This window comes from Parasteatoda tepidariorum, chromosome 1, assembly GCF_043381705.1.
Source record: "Parasteatoda tepidariorum isolate YZ-2023 chromosome 1, CAS_Ptep_4.0, whole genome shotgun sequence".
Lineage (NCBI taxonomy): Eukaryota > Metazoa > Arthropoda > Arachnida > Araneae > Theridiidae > Parasteatoda > Parasteatoda tepidariorum.
The window spans coordinates 93547721-93566577 of record NC_092204.1 but is presented as its reverse complement, the minus strand read 5'-3'; the positions used below and the strand labels follow the sequence as shown (position 1 = coordinate 93566577).

General features: G+C 33.0%; 1 protein-coding gene across 1 annotated transcript in view; it reads left to right on the top strand.

Moving 5' to 3' along the window:
- LOC107441633 (glutamate receptor ionotropic, NMDA 3A) overlaps positions 1 to 16746 on the top strand; it is a 210783-nt gene extending 194037 nt beyond the window's left edge. Inside the window, exons 8-14 of the mRNA XM_071183955.1 lie at positions 1261 to 1407; positions 3404 to 3537; positions 3621 to 3768; positions 4981 to 5277; positions 7210 to 7329; positions 12161 to 12234; positions 15846 to 16746. Of these exons, the coding sequence (XP_071040056.1) occupies positions 1261 to 1407; positions 3404 to 3537; positions 3621 to 3768; positions 4981 to 5277; positions 7210 to 7329; positions 12161 to 12234; positions 15846 to 16563 (1638 nt within the window). The 3' untranslated portion in view covers positions 16564 to 16746. The remainder of the gene's footprint in view (positions 1 to 1260; positions 1408 to 3403; positions 3538 to 3620; positions 3769 to 4980; positions 5278 to 7209; positions 7330 to 12160; positions 12235 to 15845) is intronic.
- Positions 16747 to 18857: the final 2111 nt, after the last annotated feature.

The window sequence follows — 18857 nt, the reverse complement described above, 5'->3', positions numbered from 1 at the left end:
AGCATTCTGATTTCCTAAAACTAGCAATTTGAAGAATGTTTTATTGACTAGGGTTATTAAATCGCCATTAAAAATCATGAATCAATTAGTGATTCATAACATTGAATCACGATTAAAATTTGTGAAAATTGAGCCTTTAAAGGCACAATTTCATAAACGTTACGCTAAGATCTTGAAATTTCGTAAAACATTTCAAAATGTTTACAAAAACAATTGAGAAAAGTATCATAAAGAAACATCGATTATTAAAAAAAACTGAACACAATTAGCAAAAAAATTCATCTCTGGCAAAAAGTAATAATACAAAAAGAGTTTGCTCGCTCTAACAGTATTTTATAACGGCCGGAATAAAATTTTTTAAAACAATTTATCCGTCATATTGTATACAAAGAAAATTTAGGAACTTGGAGAATTAACTTGGTAAGTCCAATGTTTTTTTATGCATTTTTGACTGTGGACAATTTAGCTGCTACGATTGAGGCAAAATGACGTAAATGGTGTTTGAGTCGTCTCGTGGTGGTTAATTCCGTGCAAAAACTACATATAACTATCTCCCGTCATTTTTCATTGCTGTTATAGTTTATTTTCTCCTGTTATTTTGTGTTTCTTCACTAAAGAAGGTACTTGTTTATGTAACCGAGGCTAAAGTATAGGGTGTTCAGCGGAGGACTGACTGATTTCAAAATAAAAAATCTCGAAAACAAGAGACGATAAATTAATAGAAACAAACGGCATATTTATTGTGAAACCTGTAAAAACTTTCTGCAGAATTTCTAGAGTCCAGTTATTAAAGTTGTTTGCAGGTGGCGCTGCAGGCCATCGATAATCGGCCAAAGCGATCGATTCTAGAGTTATAACGTGAAAGGAGAGTGTCGTACCGGATTAGGAAGTTTAATCTATGTGTTCTATTGAACAACGTATTTCTGGTACTAGAACATCACTGATTAGATTATAATCATTATAATCCTACATTTGTATTTTATCAAGAACTCTGCACATCATAATGCGCCATCTGTTAGCGATTTCTGTAACTAAAATCACAAATTTATACGCAATAGACATACTGTTTGTTTTATTCCTCTATCACCGTTTGTTTCCGGGATTTTCAAATTTGTAATCAGTCAGGCTTTTTCTGGATTTTCTGTATGTCTAGTTTGGTATCTTCATTTGTGCTTATTTCATGTTGTATTGCTTTATCCATGCGTAATACAACGTATTCTCATTTGGGTGTCAGTTTCTGATTGTTTTTCTTTTGTGCAGGCACCCAAATCATGGCCGAACAAAGTGTTGATCAACTTGTGGGGCTGCTTTAGTGTCATCTTCGTATCTTCATACACTGCTAATATCGCTGCGCATTTCGCGGGTCTCTTTTTTCATCTGAGAGTCGATGACTTCCATGACGTTGGCGTAAGTAAACTCCAAAGTTTCTGACATTTCTGCGCAAACTCAAAACACACTCTCGAAATATCGATTCATAATGAAAGTACTTAGATCCTTAATGCGGTGCTAGTTTGAGGCAGCTTTAATAAGGTGTTAACAATCGAAAAGCCGGCTGCATTCTTATACGATGACACTGACGAGCTCGAGCTAGCTACGAGAACAAAAACTGCAAACAGAAAGAAAGAGTGGAATCATCGATAGCCAGCCCCACAGCGGCCGCAATAAGCTAACCAAAATTCGAAATGTTTTAAATCTTTTGTCAGCAATACAGATAAATTATTGCTATCACCATTAAGAACTAAGTTAACATCACTTTACAAAACTTTAGTTTGACATCTTCGGTCACCTCAATGGTCTAAAAAACACTTAAAATTCAAGAAAAAAAGAATTACAGATTCTATGGATTGACTTGTAGTCCGCTTCTTAAAAACAATATGCAGTACAATATATACGAAAAGTTAATATCGTATGTCCTCCCCCATCGATGCCGATATTGGATAATAAACACACATTTTTAGATAATTATAAACCACCACTTACTTCATTTTAATGTAATCCAAATACATTCGGTAATTACCCGAAATTCGGCGCCACTGAAACCTCAGAAGGTATTAACTAAAATTCTTTACTTACATTACTGACGTAAGTAACTCTTAAGCAATACTCTATATCGATCGACAAAATCTGAAATATTTTTGTTTTCCCACCTTTTAGCACATTGAAGGGGTAGAAAATATTATTTTATAGTATGGAGATTTTGCATGTTTCTTAATAATGACAGTTGGAAACTTTTCCGTGCCACTGCCAAGTGATTTAAAATACCTCGACTTTTTTTGGTCTACCCCAATAGGGATATAGCTATCAATAAAAAGATCACTCTTATATTAAGTAATTACCTTCGATTTATTAGAGTTACAAGCAAGAATTCGAATGATTGCTAAAAATTACTTCTGTTTCTGATTGAAAATTTGCGAAATATTTCGAACGAGTGAAATCTTTTGTGAATTGGGAATTAATAATTTCTGTAGTATCAATATCTCGTGCACGTCAAAATTTGTCCATGTGATGTTTTGTTCCCAAAATAGTTCCCAAGAACACCGTTTATTTTCTACAATTTTTACATCATTTTATTAGTTAAAAGTTCATTTTTCTACATCATTACCAATTGCAAGCGCAGCTTTGACAGTTTTTCTTTGCTTATGTTATATCAGCTCCTTGACTTGTCCTTGAGAAAGTATTGAACCAAATTTTCTCCTTTTCGTTGAAGCAGAATCATTTAAAGTCGGAAAAGTTCGACTTAATGCTTTATAGTACTACGATAAACGATGGCATATACTGTGAAACACAGATATAACTCCAACGGTAGAATTTCAAAGCCAGAGAAGAGGAGCGTTAAACAATGGCGTAAACATTCTCCACTAGTTACTCTTTAAGTCGTCGCTCTCCCCCGCAACAATTTCAATTGAACATCACCACACATTCTATTGTCTACACTTGATTTCTCCACCTTCTAGCGGAGAGAGATTCAGCGCTTTGAGAAAGTGAAATATGGGGCTGTGACATAGTATGGCACGAACATACGAATATAGTCATCGCATCGACAAAAATGCATCATCCGACTTAGCGATTTAAGTAGGAAAATTGATAAACGTTCAATCTCTAAAATGAAGTAGGTAGATACTACAGAAAAAACAGGTGTTTTTTGTATTTGTATTAAAAAAAAACAAGAAACCTTAATTAAATTTTAGGATTGCACTCGTACATCAAAACGTGATTTTTTCCCCCAATATGCCAAGTATATGCAAGATTTCGTTCCAAAATATGTTCCTGTGAGAGTTCATTTACAGAATATTAAACCCCAGCGAAATTTTGTCTTTTCATATCAGAGTAACTAATCCCCAGACATTGTTCAAAATGAGTATTTTAAAAGTGCCTAAACTATACTACACTATTCTATTTACAGCTCCTGAATCAGAGGACAGGAACGGCAAAAGGAAGCGCTTCGGAATCATATATATTCGCTCAAAATCCCCAACTGTGGCAGCATATCCAGAAGTATGGTTACGACGATCTTGAAAAAGGACTAGAGAAACTAAGGTAAATTTTTCGTTGAAGCTAAGGTGAGAATCATTCACATCATTCCAGGTCACTTGATTCTTGTTTTTGTTTTTTTTTTCTAGGAACAAAGAACTGGACATGCTGATTGGGGATACCATAGTTCTAGATTACATCAGAGGCAACGATCCGGGATGCAGCCTTCACTTGTTGGGACAATCTTTATTTGATGACGCGTATGCGGTGGGCATGCAGAAAGGCTTTTCACTTAAAGTGAGCTCTTCAATCATTTCTAGGATGTTTTTTAAAGGGCCATTTCCACTGCATGCGATTCGGGCACTCGCGGTCGAAGGAGAATAAGAACTTAATTTGTGAAATATATATTTCCCCGTCATAAACTCGCCAATCAGGTTCATTTCCTCTCTCGGCATTAACCGGAGACGCGTGAATCAGTGCTTAAAATAAAAAAGGGAATACCCAAAATAACATTTGATCCAAAGTAGTTCAAACGCCTGATCTCAAATATGCTAATTAATTAGTGCAGACCATATTTTAAGTTACGAAATCAGACAAAGAAACACATTTTATCTGAATAAACATAATTTTTTTGACAGATTTGGATTCTTGACTCTCAAAATATGGGAGTAGCCACAATCTGAAAGATGTGGTCCCAATAGTTTGGTCAAGAGAGCGGCGGAAGGTTTCGACCAATTAATCTTAATTTTACTTATATTTCTTCGCATATTTTTGATTTTATAAATATTTCGCCATGTCTCGAGAAATTTTTAATCGGATTGAAAACTTTTTGTACACTATTATTAAATTCGTTTATTCACAAATTCGTTATTCGTTTATCCAAAAATAATTGCATGCAAAAAGTAGTTTTTAACACATATTAATTATACATATTAATTAATTATACTGTTGTGTTGGTGTTGTCAAATGACACTAACAAGACAACAGTTATACACATGGTTAACTGTTGTGTTGTTGTTGTTGTTTGACAATTGCAGAAAAGTTAAACTACAAGTCAAAAGGGACCGAAGGCATCATAGAGGGTATGACGTATGGTGTGGCAGAAGTCGAATTCTTGGCCATAGATGGCTCCACTGGAAAACAAGAGCAATCGCACCCCCTCTGCCAAAATAGGCATACATCAACAACAACAACAATAATAATAGTTGAAAATTTTTGAATTATAAGGTAAGCAAACCTTTACACCCTTTTAAAGAATGCCATTTTAAATTACAAAATACAAAATTTTAGTACAATAGGTTGAAAGTTCCTAATTTAAATTTAAAGTAAAAATGAAGTAATTGTAAAAATCCTAAGTAAATTTTAAAAAATTCATTTCTCGAGAACTATTTGACTGATTTAGTTTCTATTTTTTGCACTTCACAGTAAAAAGAAAATAATAAGAGGGGAGAAGATTAATCATATATTAATGGTTCAAAATAAATGAATATACCTGTTAAAATCTTTCAGAAACGCATTTCGACATTGATTTTGAGATACAACGAGTACGGTTACATGGAACAACTCCAGAAGAAATGGTTCGGACGAGTGCCTTGTTTCAACCATTCCCTGCATCGACTGAACAAGCCTAAACCACTGAGTTTAAAAGCCGTTGCCGGAGTCTTCATCATGCTGGTCATTGGATTGTTGGTTGGCATTTTCATCCTGGTCATTGAACACGCTGTCTTTAAATATGCCTTACCTGAACTACGGAAGATGCCACCCGACCGCTTCTGGAGAAGTCGAAACGTTATGTTCTTCAGTCAGGTATACAATAATCCCTATAGCAACCGTTTTCTTCTTAGCTACAATAAAGAACGGTCCAATAAGGATCTCCAAGATCATCGAGAAACCAAAATTGTGATAGAGGAATATTAAACAGCGTGAAACTTATTTAAGTTCCAATTCATTCTCTTCTAATGAAGAACCTTTTTCAATGTCGAGACACAGAATGGAATTAGGGGCTTCGACACTGAAGAAGGTTCACTAAGGAATCAAAATTATACTATGTCTATTTATATGGCAATATTTCAGCTCTTTTCATGCTGTTGAACTTTATTCAGGTATGTTAACCATTCCTTCACTTCAAGATTGGGCTACCTAACTGGAACAATTAATTAATAGTTCATCCAGGCTGAATAGTGGCTAAAAATATAGTCCGAATAGGAGAAATAATACCAGCTGAGGCTCAATATAAGCTGAGTAAAGGCTATAAAACACCGAGTGAATCAGACAATTCTACATGGGATCAATCTAGACAGATTAGTGTTTGATAAAGGTATTTTTCGCTTGTATTTTTGGGCCAACGTTCTCAAATATTGGTCTTATGATGGTCCTCGTGTTATTGCTACTAAGAGTTATCCTCAAAATTTGATACATGAACATTTTACCTCTCTTTGTCTTTAAAAGGAATACTTGTCTAATTTGATAGATATTCTCCAAATCAATAGTCCCATCTGCAATCAATAGTCCAAATCAATAGTCCCAGCCCAATTTCTCAGGAGACCTTTTAATTTAATTCACATGAAGTGAGACTCCATTGTTCATGAGTGTATTCTGATTGAACGAAAACGTAACCGAGATTTAATCTTAATGGTGGTGTAATCGAGGGGTTGAATAAAAATTTTGAATCTTGAGTGGACAGAGCGGAATCAAAGACAAATGAGATAAGAAACCAAGAAAAAGTCAAACAGTTATAAATCCGATAAGTGTGAGGGACTTATGCGATAGGAATCTTCAGAAGACCAACGATGAAGTTTGGATAGGCAAATCGTGTGCCTATCGTCTTCTGTATCCGCTGCACCAACAACAGTCATTCTGACTTGGCGATTTCTAACAAGCAAAAAAGATTTTGTTCATCTTTGAACACCTTTTTGATTCACTCACAGCTTTCAATCGGATGTAAGCTGTCATCTACTGTCAGCTGATATTATTATTAAAAAAACATCAATTGTTTTTGTATTTAGTGCAAAGCTAATTTTTGCTGTATTCATCTATATGTATAGCCTTTCTGAAACTTCTGACTCACATTAGCATTAATATGATTATATCCAACTTGGGAGCTCGCAACTTTCTGCTCGCTGTGCTTGCCAACCCCCAGAACAACTTTCAGAACCAGCTCTTTTCAGATTGCTTCGTTCCCTCATTGAATACATGTATTCATGAAATCTACTTTTGTATATATGCTTTCATTTTTTTTAATGAAGTTCAAAAAAATATGCTACATATACACCCCGTCAAAATCTTGAGTTAAAAACATTTCATTCCATTTATATACATTTCGATGTTACTTGAATAATTCTTCTGAAACAAATAATTAACAGAATTATTTATATACAATTATAAAATTTTTGTGTTTAGAGACACAATAGCTTAGCCCCTCATTCTAAAATAAAAGAATAAAATGTATAAAAAACCAAAGAAAAAGGTTAGGAAAAAAAAACAACAAAGTAGGCAAAAATGGACGAAGTACACCACGATTAAAACAAAAGTTTAGGAAGAACCAAAAAGCAGCGTATTTCTGTTTAAAAACAAAAGCTTGCTTTATATGGACTGTTCAATTTTAACTTATCCTTTCAACCTTAGCTCAGTTAGTTTCAACAACTCGTTACTAACACAAGAAGTTCTATAGGTTTAGAGACACTTTGTAAATTTTTTGAACAGAGTAGTAGTAGAGCATACTTTTGTCTGTCTTTTCAGAAACTGTACAGATTCATCAACACAGTGGAATTAGTCTCCCCACATCATTCGGCAAAAGAAATTGTCACCAATCTCAGAGAGGGTCAGATTTTCAGCCTTTTTCAGAAAAGCGTCAAAAGAGTAAGGTTCAACTTTTATATTCCTCTTATGTCAGGCGCTGATGATAATTTAAATTATCATAAAATTTTTACTTAACTTTTTGTAACTTACGATAATCATTATAATTAATGACGCATGAACTTGTTACGAAATTCTTTTTGCATACGATATTTTATAAGCTATAAAAAAGCGTACAAATTACATTAAATAAAAGTGCAACCTTTTCTTCTTTCTCGACTACTATTTCTTTTCACTGTTTTAGACTAGAAAATATTCAGAAATGTGACACCATTAAAAAACAATTAACTTACGTAATTAATTTAAAATTATAGAAAAGTGAGCTTATGTAAACCTAGTATGTATGCATATATATATATATATATATATATATATATATATATANAGAAATTACTATTGGTTAATGAACTTGCTCGAGTGATTCCCACGGCTTAAAAGGAAAAAAAGATCTTTATTTAAATTTATGCATAGTTGGGCCAAAAATAGATTTAGAAACAGGATGTAGCTTTTAAAAGTGTGAGAAAGTATTTCGATTTGAATAATTAATTAGTAATAAAGTAGGGGCTGTTTTATAGCAAAGAAACTAACATAAAAAGATTAATAGAAGCTTTTTATGTTACATCCCCCCTCGCCGAAAAATTTTGACTAATATCTAAAAAATTTTAAAATTATCCCTTTGTAAAACCTTCCCTATGATGACACAATTAAAATAAAATAATAATAATAATATTTGTAATATCAACAAGATATAAAGTAACATGAATTATAAAAAAAAACACATTTGCACACAATGTAAAAAATGTTTTCCATAAAGTGTTAGAGGAAGAAAAAAAAATTGAATTAGCGTAACTATCAAAATGAAGTGTTAGATCTCCATTTTCAATAATTTTTTGTGATTAAGTTTTTTCAGTCCTTCTATAACAGTAAATAAAGTTATTCCTCATACTAACACAATTAAAATAAACTTTTCACTTAAGACAAGAAAATCTATAAAAATTTCTAAAAGATGTAAATATTCATATTCAACAACATGAAAGATAAAAAAAAACATGAAAATGCAAGTGATATGAGATATAAAAGTACAAATTGACACTTTTTATCAAAAAAAAAATTTCAATAATAAAATTTTACATTTAGAAGGAAGAAAAATAAATTTAAATATATGAATAGCACATATTTTGCTTTTCTAAACACCTTAATAAAATAAAAATTTAAATTTCACTTCTACAATTAATATAATATACACTGTGATATATAATGCAATAAAAAAAAGTGATTCCTTAAATAATTAAAATTATAATCATACTGAATCAAAAGTGAAAAAAAAATATATGACGGTAACACTAAATTTTAATATCATTTAATTGAAACAAATAATATGGTAAACCACTGAATAATAATATCAATAAATGGAAATATTTTCAAAATATAAATATCAATAGCCATAAATTAATTAGTTCAAAATTCGAGATATGAGCGTGAATGATTAGAATACATTCACGTTTAAAAATTTCACCTGGAGAATATCATTAAAAATATCAGAGCACGATTTGTCAAATAAGTATAATTGATATAAAATGTGTAAAATATTAATCCCCCCAAAGAAGATTTTCATAGCACTCATCCATTTTTTTTTCCACAAGATTTCACCACTAAGCACGATCCACTAAAGTTCACACACTGAACACAGCTCGCTTTGGCCAACATTAAGTGCCACCAAGATGAACTTCTGGAAATATAGAATCGCTGTCACTTTGAAATAGGCATTAAATCAAAAATATGGAACAGGTTTTTAGAGGCATGGAATTCTCGAAAAGGTGAAGCAAACGAAACATCTTTTTTTTTTCTTTCTTAATGTTTTCTCCATAGTCGCTTCATTCCAAGTGTAAACACGACAGTTAGTAAAAAGGGGAAAGTGTCGCCAGCCAGGGTCAAGGTTCATCCAAATCCAATCAATTTCGCAGCATTGGCAATAAACTGCTCAGCATTCTCTTCTAGTCGCTGAGAAGTCCACTTACGATCCGTTCGTTAATAGGCTCAAATCTTCCAACGTAGTAGAAGTGTGTTCTTTCAGTTAATTTTTTTTTCTTTCTGTTTTGAAGAAACATTTAATATTATCCTGCGTCCGTTTCATCAGTTCTTATAATCCTGCTCGGCTTGTAAAATGATGCAGTCGGACCGAGCAGGGAAACAGACACACGATTTTAATGAAATCAGATGTAATTTATTTAGATCATGTTCTTATGGAAAACCAGTGAAAAGTGATGTTAACTCCATTCAGGATCAGTCTTTCTGGTAGGGAAAATCTTGCAAATAATCCGAAAATGTCTCTATTTAGAGNATTTTTGGAAATAAATGTTTTGTTTTCTTTTATCTTAAATGTTTTTCTTACATTGAGTTAGTTTCACGAAATTGCTGTTTGACCAGTTTACTGTGAGTTTTTGTATTTTCATTTTTGTATTATATTCTCAAGATTTTGTTTGAAATTTCTCTTCTGATTTGATTTTATGCATTTCTTGTATTTCTTCCTGGAGTTTTTTAAAACCTTCGAGGTACTGAGAGAGCAAATTTTGGTTATTGTCTGGCTCTTTTAATAGAAAAGGTTTTGTTCTCTGGCTTCCGGAGCTGGTACCCCCTGAAGACGTCGGCTTCGGTGGCCATATTTTTATATCTATTGTTTTTATAATTTTATACATATATATATATACAGGTATAGGACAAAATAATAGGAACACCTGTGAAAGAATGGAGTCGTACTCGACTGTCCAATAGGCGGATGACAAGTGTCGCAAGAATGTGCCACCTAGTGGTGATGAAAAGCAAGGTATCTGTCTAGCATTTGGCAGTGTGAGATTTGCATGAGAAAAATCCGTTTCTAGCAAAACGAGATTATGTCTGACCTCTCTGACCTTAAAAGAGGCATGATAATCGGAGCTCGCCTGGCTGGAGCGTCTGTGTCCAGAACAGCGAACCTTGTAGGTGTCTCAAGGACCACTGTATCAAGGACTCTGTCGACCCACACAAAGTTGGGTAAGGTGTTTTCGGCGAGGCACAACAGCTGCAGGAAGTCGAAGTAGTCAGACCGTAATAGAAGGGTGTTGAAAAGGATAGTCGCTCGAAAACGCAAGACTACACTGCCGGTAATAACATCCGAGATGAATACCCACCATCAGAACCCTGTATACATGAAAATTATTCAACGGGATTGCATGCTGCTAACATTCATGGTAGAGTAGCTATTCCAAAACAGTTAGTTTCAGCGCGGAATGCTTTGAAGAGACTACAGTGGTGCCAAGGCCACCTAAAATGGACACAACTGCAATGGAAACAAGTCATCTGGTCTTATGAATCCTCTTTTACACTATTCCAGACCACCTGACGTGTATTCGTGTGGCAATCGCCGGCAGAAGCATTTCATGTTGATTGCCTGGTTCCAACCGTGAAACATGGAGGTGGTTCTGTGATGGTGTGGAGCGCTATATCTGCCCGTGGATTGGGCCTCTCGTTGTCTTGAGGGGGGTGGTCAAAGGGGACCATTACCGAAGCATTCTTGCAGATCATCTTCACCCTATGCTTCACACTCTCTTTCCGGGAGAACGTCCTGTGTTCCAAGATGACAACGCCCCTGATCACACGTCTCACTGTATTCGAACATGGTTAAATGAGCATAATGATGAAGTGGAACATCAAGCGTGGTGTCCTCAGTCCCCTGATCTCAATATCGTTGAGCCTTTGTGGGGTTTTTAGGAGAAAAAAGTCCGTGCTCGGTTTCCTCCTCCACGCACACTCTCTGAACTCGAGACAGCCCTGCAAGAGGGATGGCTGCAAATTCCAATGAACTTTGTTCAAGACCTTTATTTCTCAATCCCACGTCGAATGCAATCTGTCATTCAGGCCAAAGGTGGCCCAACTCCTTATTAATAAAATATTTTCATTTTTTCACAGGTGTTCCTATTATTTTGTCCTATACCTGTATATATATATATATATATATATATATAATAATGCGTGGTATATTTGAAAATGTTCTCTGATCGTCTGGCTAAAACTGTTAGCAACTCTTACAGTAACGATCATAAACAACTCTGAAAAAATATGTTTTGGAAAGATAAAAATCGAAACAAATTATAGCAGAATTACTTCCTGTTGAGTATTCCTGTCATAATTTGTTTACTCTAGGTTTACCTGAAAACACTTTTCTCTGAATTTCAAAATACCTATGGAGGGGAAACAAAATTTGTCTTGAAAAGTTTCCATGCTTATGGTTTTGGCCTATATCTGTTCCGGCTGTATACGATAGGTACATCTGGTATGTTTAAGAACGTCCTCCAGACATTTGACTAAAACTGTAAACAACTCTTACATAATGGTCGTAAATGTGGTATAAATAAAATGATGCTATCCTAGTATACAATGTGCAAACCCTCTAGCGGATAGCGTTTATGCCTAGTGGTCATATGCTATTTTCTATTCCTTTTACATGTCTTTGCCCTGTTATTTTTTACCACGTAATTTCGGAGCATCTCGTAAATTACCAAATATACATAATTTAATTAAAATTCATTGTCAATTTTTATGCTTTCTGCATTAATTTTATTGGTCGTCATATGATTTATGCTGCCTGAATTAATGAAAGTAAATTGAATGTGACGAATACATTGTAATTCAAATATACAAAAGACATGATATTTGATGAAGGAAATAAATAATTGTATAAATAAAGAAGCTCTATATGATTCATATTAGGAGAATGAATTACTTCCCCATCCCATGTCTGTTAATTATAAAAGTAAGCATTTTCTTTAGAGTGTTAACGCAGCCTTTTGTTTTGCAGAAAGCTAAGGAAGATGCCAGGAGAAGGAAAAGTAAATCACAATTTTTCGAAATGATACAAGAAATCAGAAAAATGTATGTAAAACAATTTTCAATTCTTTTCAAATGTTACATAATTATTCAATACATTATTCTAAAAGTCGAGAGCTGAGAAAAAATTATTACTAAAAGAGTAGATCTACAGAGTGAAAAAAAAGCGAAACACCCAGAATAACTTTTAATCTATTGAACGGATCTTCACGCCCTAGGACTCAATCTTAATGGTCCGTGAGCGTGACCTCAAACATGCTAATAAGTTAGTGCAAGCAGGCGATATTTTAAGTTATGAAATCAGACACAAAACATACTTTCTCTGAATCAACAAACTTTGTTTTCAACGGATTTGGATTCCTGACCCCCAAAATATAGTAGATAGCCGGAATCTGGGAAATAGTCTCCCAAGAGTTTGATCAAGAGAGCTGACGAAATTTTGGACCCTTCAATGTTATTTTCACTTTTTGCATACTTCACCGTATCTCGAGAAATTTTCAAACGAATTAAAAAAGGATTTTACACACAATTCGCGATCGCAACGAACTATAGGGGGCGCTGTTGTATGAGACGAATACCTGCGATTTCTATATGAACAGCACTGGAGACGTATTTAATATAGTGTTTAGCATTGTAACGTTCCTTCTTTATTGTGGCTTATTAAATTTAAAAAAGAAAAATGTTTGATATTCTTTCTTATGCAAGCGAAAACAAACAATTTATCTCTTTTTTTTAGAGAAGGAACATCCAGGAACACATCGGAAAAATATTTGTAAATGAACAAGAAAAAAAATATGTATCTTCTTATTAGAGTTAGAACCTAATGACTGCAAAATCGTTTTACTAAATTTAATAATATAACATGAAAGGCCTATTTAAACTTTACATTCCATAGTGTTATGAATGATATTACTTCAAACAAATGCAAAAACTATACATAAGCCCATAATTTTATATAATTTAATTTTGCAAAATAAGTTCTTTGACAATTTTCATGAAAAAATTTTAAGTTTCAATAAAAATCATTATTTATAAAATAAAAAACGCAATATAAAGAATGCTTACGAAAAAAAAAAGATTCTAAAAATTCCTCAAATTAAAATAATAAACTTTCATGTTTTTTTTAAAAATTCTTAATTGGACGCAGAAAACCATTTTATAGAAAATTATCATCAAATTAGAAAAAAAATTTCGTACAAGTAAATTTTTTATTATAAAAATCATAACATCTGATATCATAATATCTGATTTATAAATCCGGAGAATTCCAAAATGATATGTTCTTCGTTTGAAAACTTTATTCTCAAATATTATATATATAGATTATCCCTTTATTACTTTAAGATGACATACCACACAATAAAACTTTATAATTGCAAAATCTCGAAATGAATTTCAATATGTAACTTAAAAACTGAATAGCTGAATTTTAGTTGAATTTTTATTCCATACTTTTCTGAATCATATTACTTCAAACATTAGAAAATGCAAGAAGTATGCATAAACACATAATGTTATACCACTTAATTTTTCAAAAAAAGTATTTTGACAACAATTTTTATCAAAAAATTTATAAACTAAAAAATGCAAAATAAAGAATTCTTAGGATAAAAAAACGATTCTAAAAATTCCTCAAATTGAAAAATAAAACTTTCATATTGTTTCTATTTTTTATTCTTATAGTTCTTAATCAGACATTTAAAAAAAACCATTCTGTAGAGAACTATCATCAATATAATAAAAAAATTACTTACAAGCAAATTTTTTATTTTATTATTAAAATCATAACACTTCCTTTATAAATCCGGAGAATTCCAAATGAAATGTTCTTCGTTTGAAAATTTTATTTTCAAATAATATATACATAGATTATCCCTTCATTACTTTTAGATAACATACCACACAGCAAAATTTTCTACTTTAGAATGAGTTTCAATGTAGTAGGATTCTTTGTTTACCGTATTTTTAAGTTTTCTTTTTTATATCTACTATACATATAAAGTATGATTTTTTGGAAAAATGAGACATAATTGGTCTAGACTAGTGTAGCTTGATCTAGTGTAGGTCTAGATTAAAGTAGCTTGGATATGAATCTATCTCTAGCATCATGTTCAAATATTTTATTCGAAGCCTCTGTCTCAAGTATGAAACACCTTTAGTGTTTCTCTACGCGTGAATTAACGTGTGATTTAATATCATCTTTATTTAAGTCCTACAACATAGGGAAAGGGTATACCAGGCAAAAATTCGAATAAATGATTTCTAATTAATTCGGAGCTTGTAAGTTTTATTTTCGTAAGTACGAAACTTTTCAGTCTTTTTCTATGGAACGGTTTGCTTCGCTTTTAAGATCCTTCATATGCAACTAAGCACTCGGTTGACAACTGTTAGCCGCCTGGAATAGGACAAAGAAACACGATCATGATTTACTAAGTCTTCTAAACAATGTCTAAAGGTGATTGCATTTAATATGAACAGCAGATATTGCTGGTTGACAGGAATTTGTTGAGCAAAGACCGAAGACAAACTTTCAAGCTTCAGACTACTTTTAAATCATTAACTGGAATTCTTTTTGTGCTATATCCTTCCACGCTGTTGCAAGACTTAAGTGAGCATGATATTAAATCACGCATCAATTCTGGCACCATGTGCATTAAAGAAATACTAGTTTCCTTGCCCCTCCCAGGCTGTGAAAAGGGGTGTCAAACTTGTTACAGAGGCTTCGAATAAAATATATCAACATGAAGCTAGATGGAACTACAATAAGATGTAGATCAGAAAAACCTCATTTCTCAAAGAAATCAAACTCTAAATGTGTAGAAGAAACGAAAAAGGAACCTTAACAATGCAGTAAGTAAAGAATCCTACTTACTTCATTGAAAATTTTAGAAAATAGCTATAAATATAATGTAAAAAATCGGTTAAAATTTGGATGCTTGGTTGAGTAAAATATAGGTGGAATTCGACGTGTAACCATCTTCAAATGGCTTAGTTCCAGGGATGCTCTGATCTATTATAATGAGCGAAGAGGTACACAGTGAAAATTACAAAATATTGGTAAACTTGCTTTTTTTCAAAAACGTTGCGCGAATGTACAAAAGTAAATTATTGATCAGAATTTAATTTATTTAAGGATATTCAAATTATCATATAAGCATATAAAAATTAAAGCGTGTTAATTTTAAGTCCAAGTTTTTCATTGATTTTAAGTGTGATGATCGAACTGCGGATATTATCCGATTTTGAAAAATCTTATGCCCTTTTTATTCTTATTCCAAGTTCCAAGAGGTAACTTCTCCGCACTAAAGTAATCTGAAATTCAAAAAAAAAAAGAAAAAAAAATTTAACCCACTCTATTACATACATCAAATGATGGTAGTTGACAACTTTTCCGCAGTACCGCTAAAAAATTAGATTACTCTGACTTTTTTACCCACCCTACAACACATAGATTAAAAACAAATAGTCTTCCTAGTCTGCAGGTTGACTCTCATTATAACCAAAAATTTAGAAAAATACTATCGTCTTTCTATGGTAATGCACACATAACTCTGTGGCAATAACGAGTACTCTTAACTCTAAGACACACAAATTACACACGTGCCTGTCCCTATAGAAAAAATTGCTACAAACTCATTAACTTTTGTATTTTACAGGGTCAAGTTGCAGAAAGAAAACCCAGATGCAATCATCGGTATTCAGTCTCAACATCTAACACAAGACATGGTGTCACCTATATGTTCCCCCATGGATACTCAGCGTCTTCTGTTTGCACCACAGAGCACATCCACCCCTCCCAAACTACGAACTTCCTGGGATTTGTACAAGAGAGGACCATCCCTCTTCGGATCTACTAAGTACACCCATCTCCAGCAGTACGATGATCCGGGCCCCAGACGATTCAACCCAAACTGTGACTCACCACATCTGAACCGCAGACCACACGACCTCTTGAGAAACGACTCGCTACTAGAGGAAATGAGTTCTTCAGGTGGTGAAGATCAACCTGCCTTTGACGCAACCGTCCTCAGCATCAGCGTCGAGGACCTCAGGTTGGCACTAGACTCTCACTCGACAAACTTACTCAACTCGTTTCGGAAATGCAGGTCTTTGGACGATATCCTTTGGAAGAAAAAGTACCAGCACAGCCCAAGGAGAAAATTTCCGATGAAGTCCGAGCCAAGAATGTCGATTAAAAAACTGCTGGAAGTGGACGATCTGCTGCTGTATTCCATGAGCAAGGAGAAGATCATAAGATCGTGGAAATCAGCTGAAAGGAGACTACTAAACAGGCTTAGGGACGCTATGAAAGAGAAGAGGGAACTTGAAAGAAAGCTTGCTTTTATACAAAAAACTTTAGTTAAGCCTCCTTGAATTTAAATCACTTCTTCTGATGTGTCTTATTCCCCAATTATTAAAAAAAAAAAAAGTTTACGCCCAGTGTTAAAATGGCAACGAATGTGTCAGAAGGAATTCTAGACTTAAGAATTTTTTTCACGATATCTTCTTACAAGTAATAGTTTACTAGCCGTGAAGAAAAGAAGAAGAAAAAAAAAACGTAGAGAGATGAAGAGTATTTAGTTTGCATGATCTTAGCACTAAGAAGGTTTTCAACTCTTTTTCATCAATCATCAGTGCAGTCACAAGTAGATTTAAACTTCAATGAAATTCTCTAAATTTATGACACAAATTATTACTAAATTCAACAAAGCGGTGGTCTTCAAAGAGTATGGCTCCAGAGGTTAAAAGATTGATATTCGATCAACTCTGGAGCATCTAAAGTTATCACATAAGTTATTTAAAAGAAATCTCGCAGACTACCCAGTTAATTCTCTCTTCAAATTAAATGTTGCCTTGACATCGTGAATATTGGGTCTTTTTTCAAAACAGAATAGTGATCATTTTTTAACACAAATATTTTCTAAATGAACTCGAAAAGGTGCGTTATAGAACCAAGCAATTTTTCGTGGTGAAGGGATTTTCGCAACAGCAATTCATTTTTTAATCAATTCGGTCCGCAACATGTTTCACATGACACATAAATGACAAGAGCAGCATAGAGTCATTGGAGAGTTTACTTTAATTCTAAAAATCTAAAAGCAGATTATAAATTGAAATAAATTTGGATCAGAATAATAAATGTGGCACATTTCAAGATTACGAAATGTATGCATCCTATAGGTAGTCAAAGGATACTCTATTTCACACATTAGTTGCATTAGAGTAATTTAAAAAAAATTCTAATGAAGCACTATTCTTTCATATATTTAATTGAATTTCTTATTGAAAACATCAAATTAAAATAGTTTAACTGAAATTGCCTTTATTTTATTGGAAAGGTTTAAAGAACTTAATTAACAGTAGAAAATTGTAACAGTGAAGTTTGTGGACAAAACAAACATAATGATTGTAAAAGGTTCTGAATCAACCCATTAACAATTTAGTTAGTGAGAAAACGTGTACAGAATTTTTTTTTATACCCTCAGGGTGCTCGAAATTTTTCCACAGTATGCAACAATATTCTATCAAAAAACACAAAAGAAAATGTTTTGTTAACTGAAAGAACAGATGATTACTAATTGAATCTTAACATGATCAGGGTGCCGGTTGTTTTCCTGTTGTAGGAGCCAGTACTTTATTAAATAACATAAAATAGTTTTACTTACCAGATGGCCTGTAATCATTGCATGCTATGACACAAACCTGATCAAGATGTCTAGAACATCTTGCATACACTCCACTAAATTTAAAAGTAAAATACTTAGCAAGTTGTACCTTAAATCTAGTCTCATTGCATTCAAGGTGCAAGGATATCAAACTATAGAAGTCATTTTTCGAAATCTAATGAACTATTTTTGATACCCTAGAATTTGCTGTAGTACTTTCCCAAGTAATATTGAAAAGTATAATTAAACATTTAATTGTTATTCTACAATTATCCAAACCACAATTAATTTAAATTATAAGTTTAAATTTCATATCTGCATTTAATGTTTCAAATGTATTATTGAACAAGCTAGCTCTTATGATAAAACTATCAATAACAAGATCATTCTTATCCTTTACCAAAAATGGGAGGCCTAAAAACTGTGCTCTTCTCAAGTTGTTTAATGAGGTATAAAAAAAAAAAATTTCTTCTAGATACAGAAGTGGCTGCAAAAACTTAAGCAAATAAATTATTCTCGAACTTCTCCTGACTAATTTTATTGAATTTTTGTAACCAATAGGTAAATTTTAATTTTTCAGTTATGCTACATTCTTAGATATAAAATGTATTACAAAACGCTTATACTTGCAATTAAGGTTGAAAATGTTTTAAGAAATATTACTTTAACCCTTTCAATACGGCGAAAAATCAGCAGGGGTGAAAGCGAGACGGAAAAGAGGAAAGGCAGGTAGTAAAACCATTTCAGTTATAGCTAGTTTTGGGGAGGAGTTTACTTATTCTTTTTTTTTTAATTTTTCAACAATATCTACTTTATCTTGGAAAAGAAGCAGTTTTATATATATGCCAGAATTATAAAAGAAATCTTGATAGTTACAGATATTTCATTTTTTTCGAAAAAAATGCTGGAATGAAATGTTTTACGTACCAGGTTTTTCTCTTTTCCGTCTTGCTATATAAGGGCTTTCACCCATGGACTGAGACAGCACATGTCCCGTCCGGT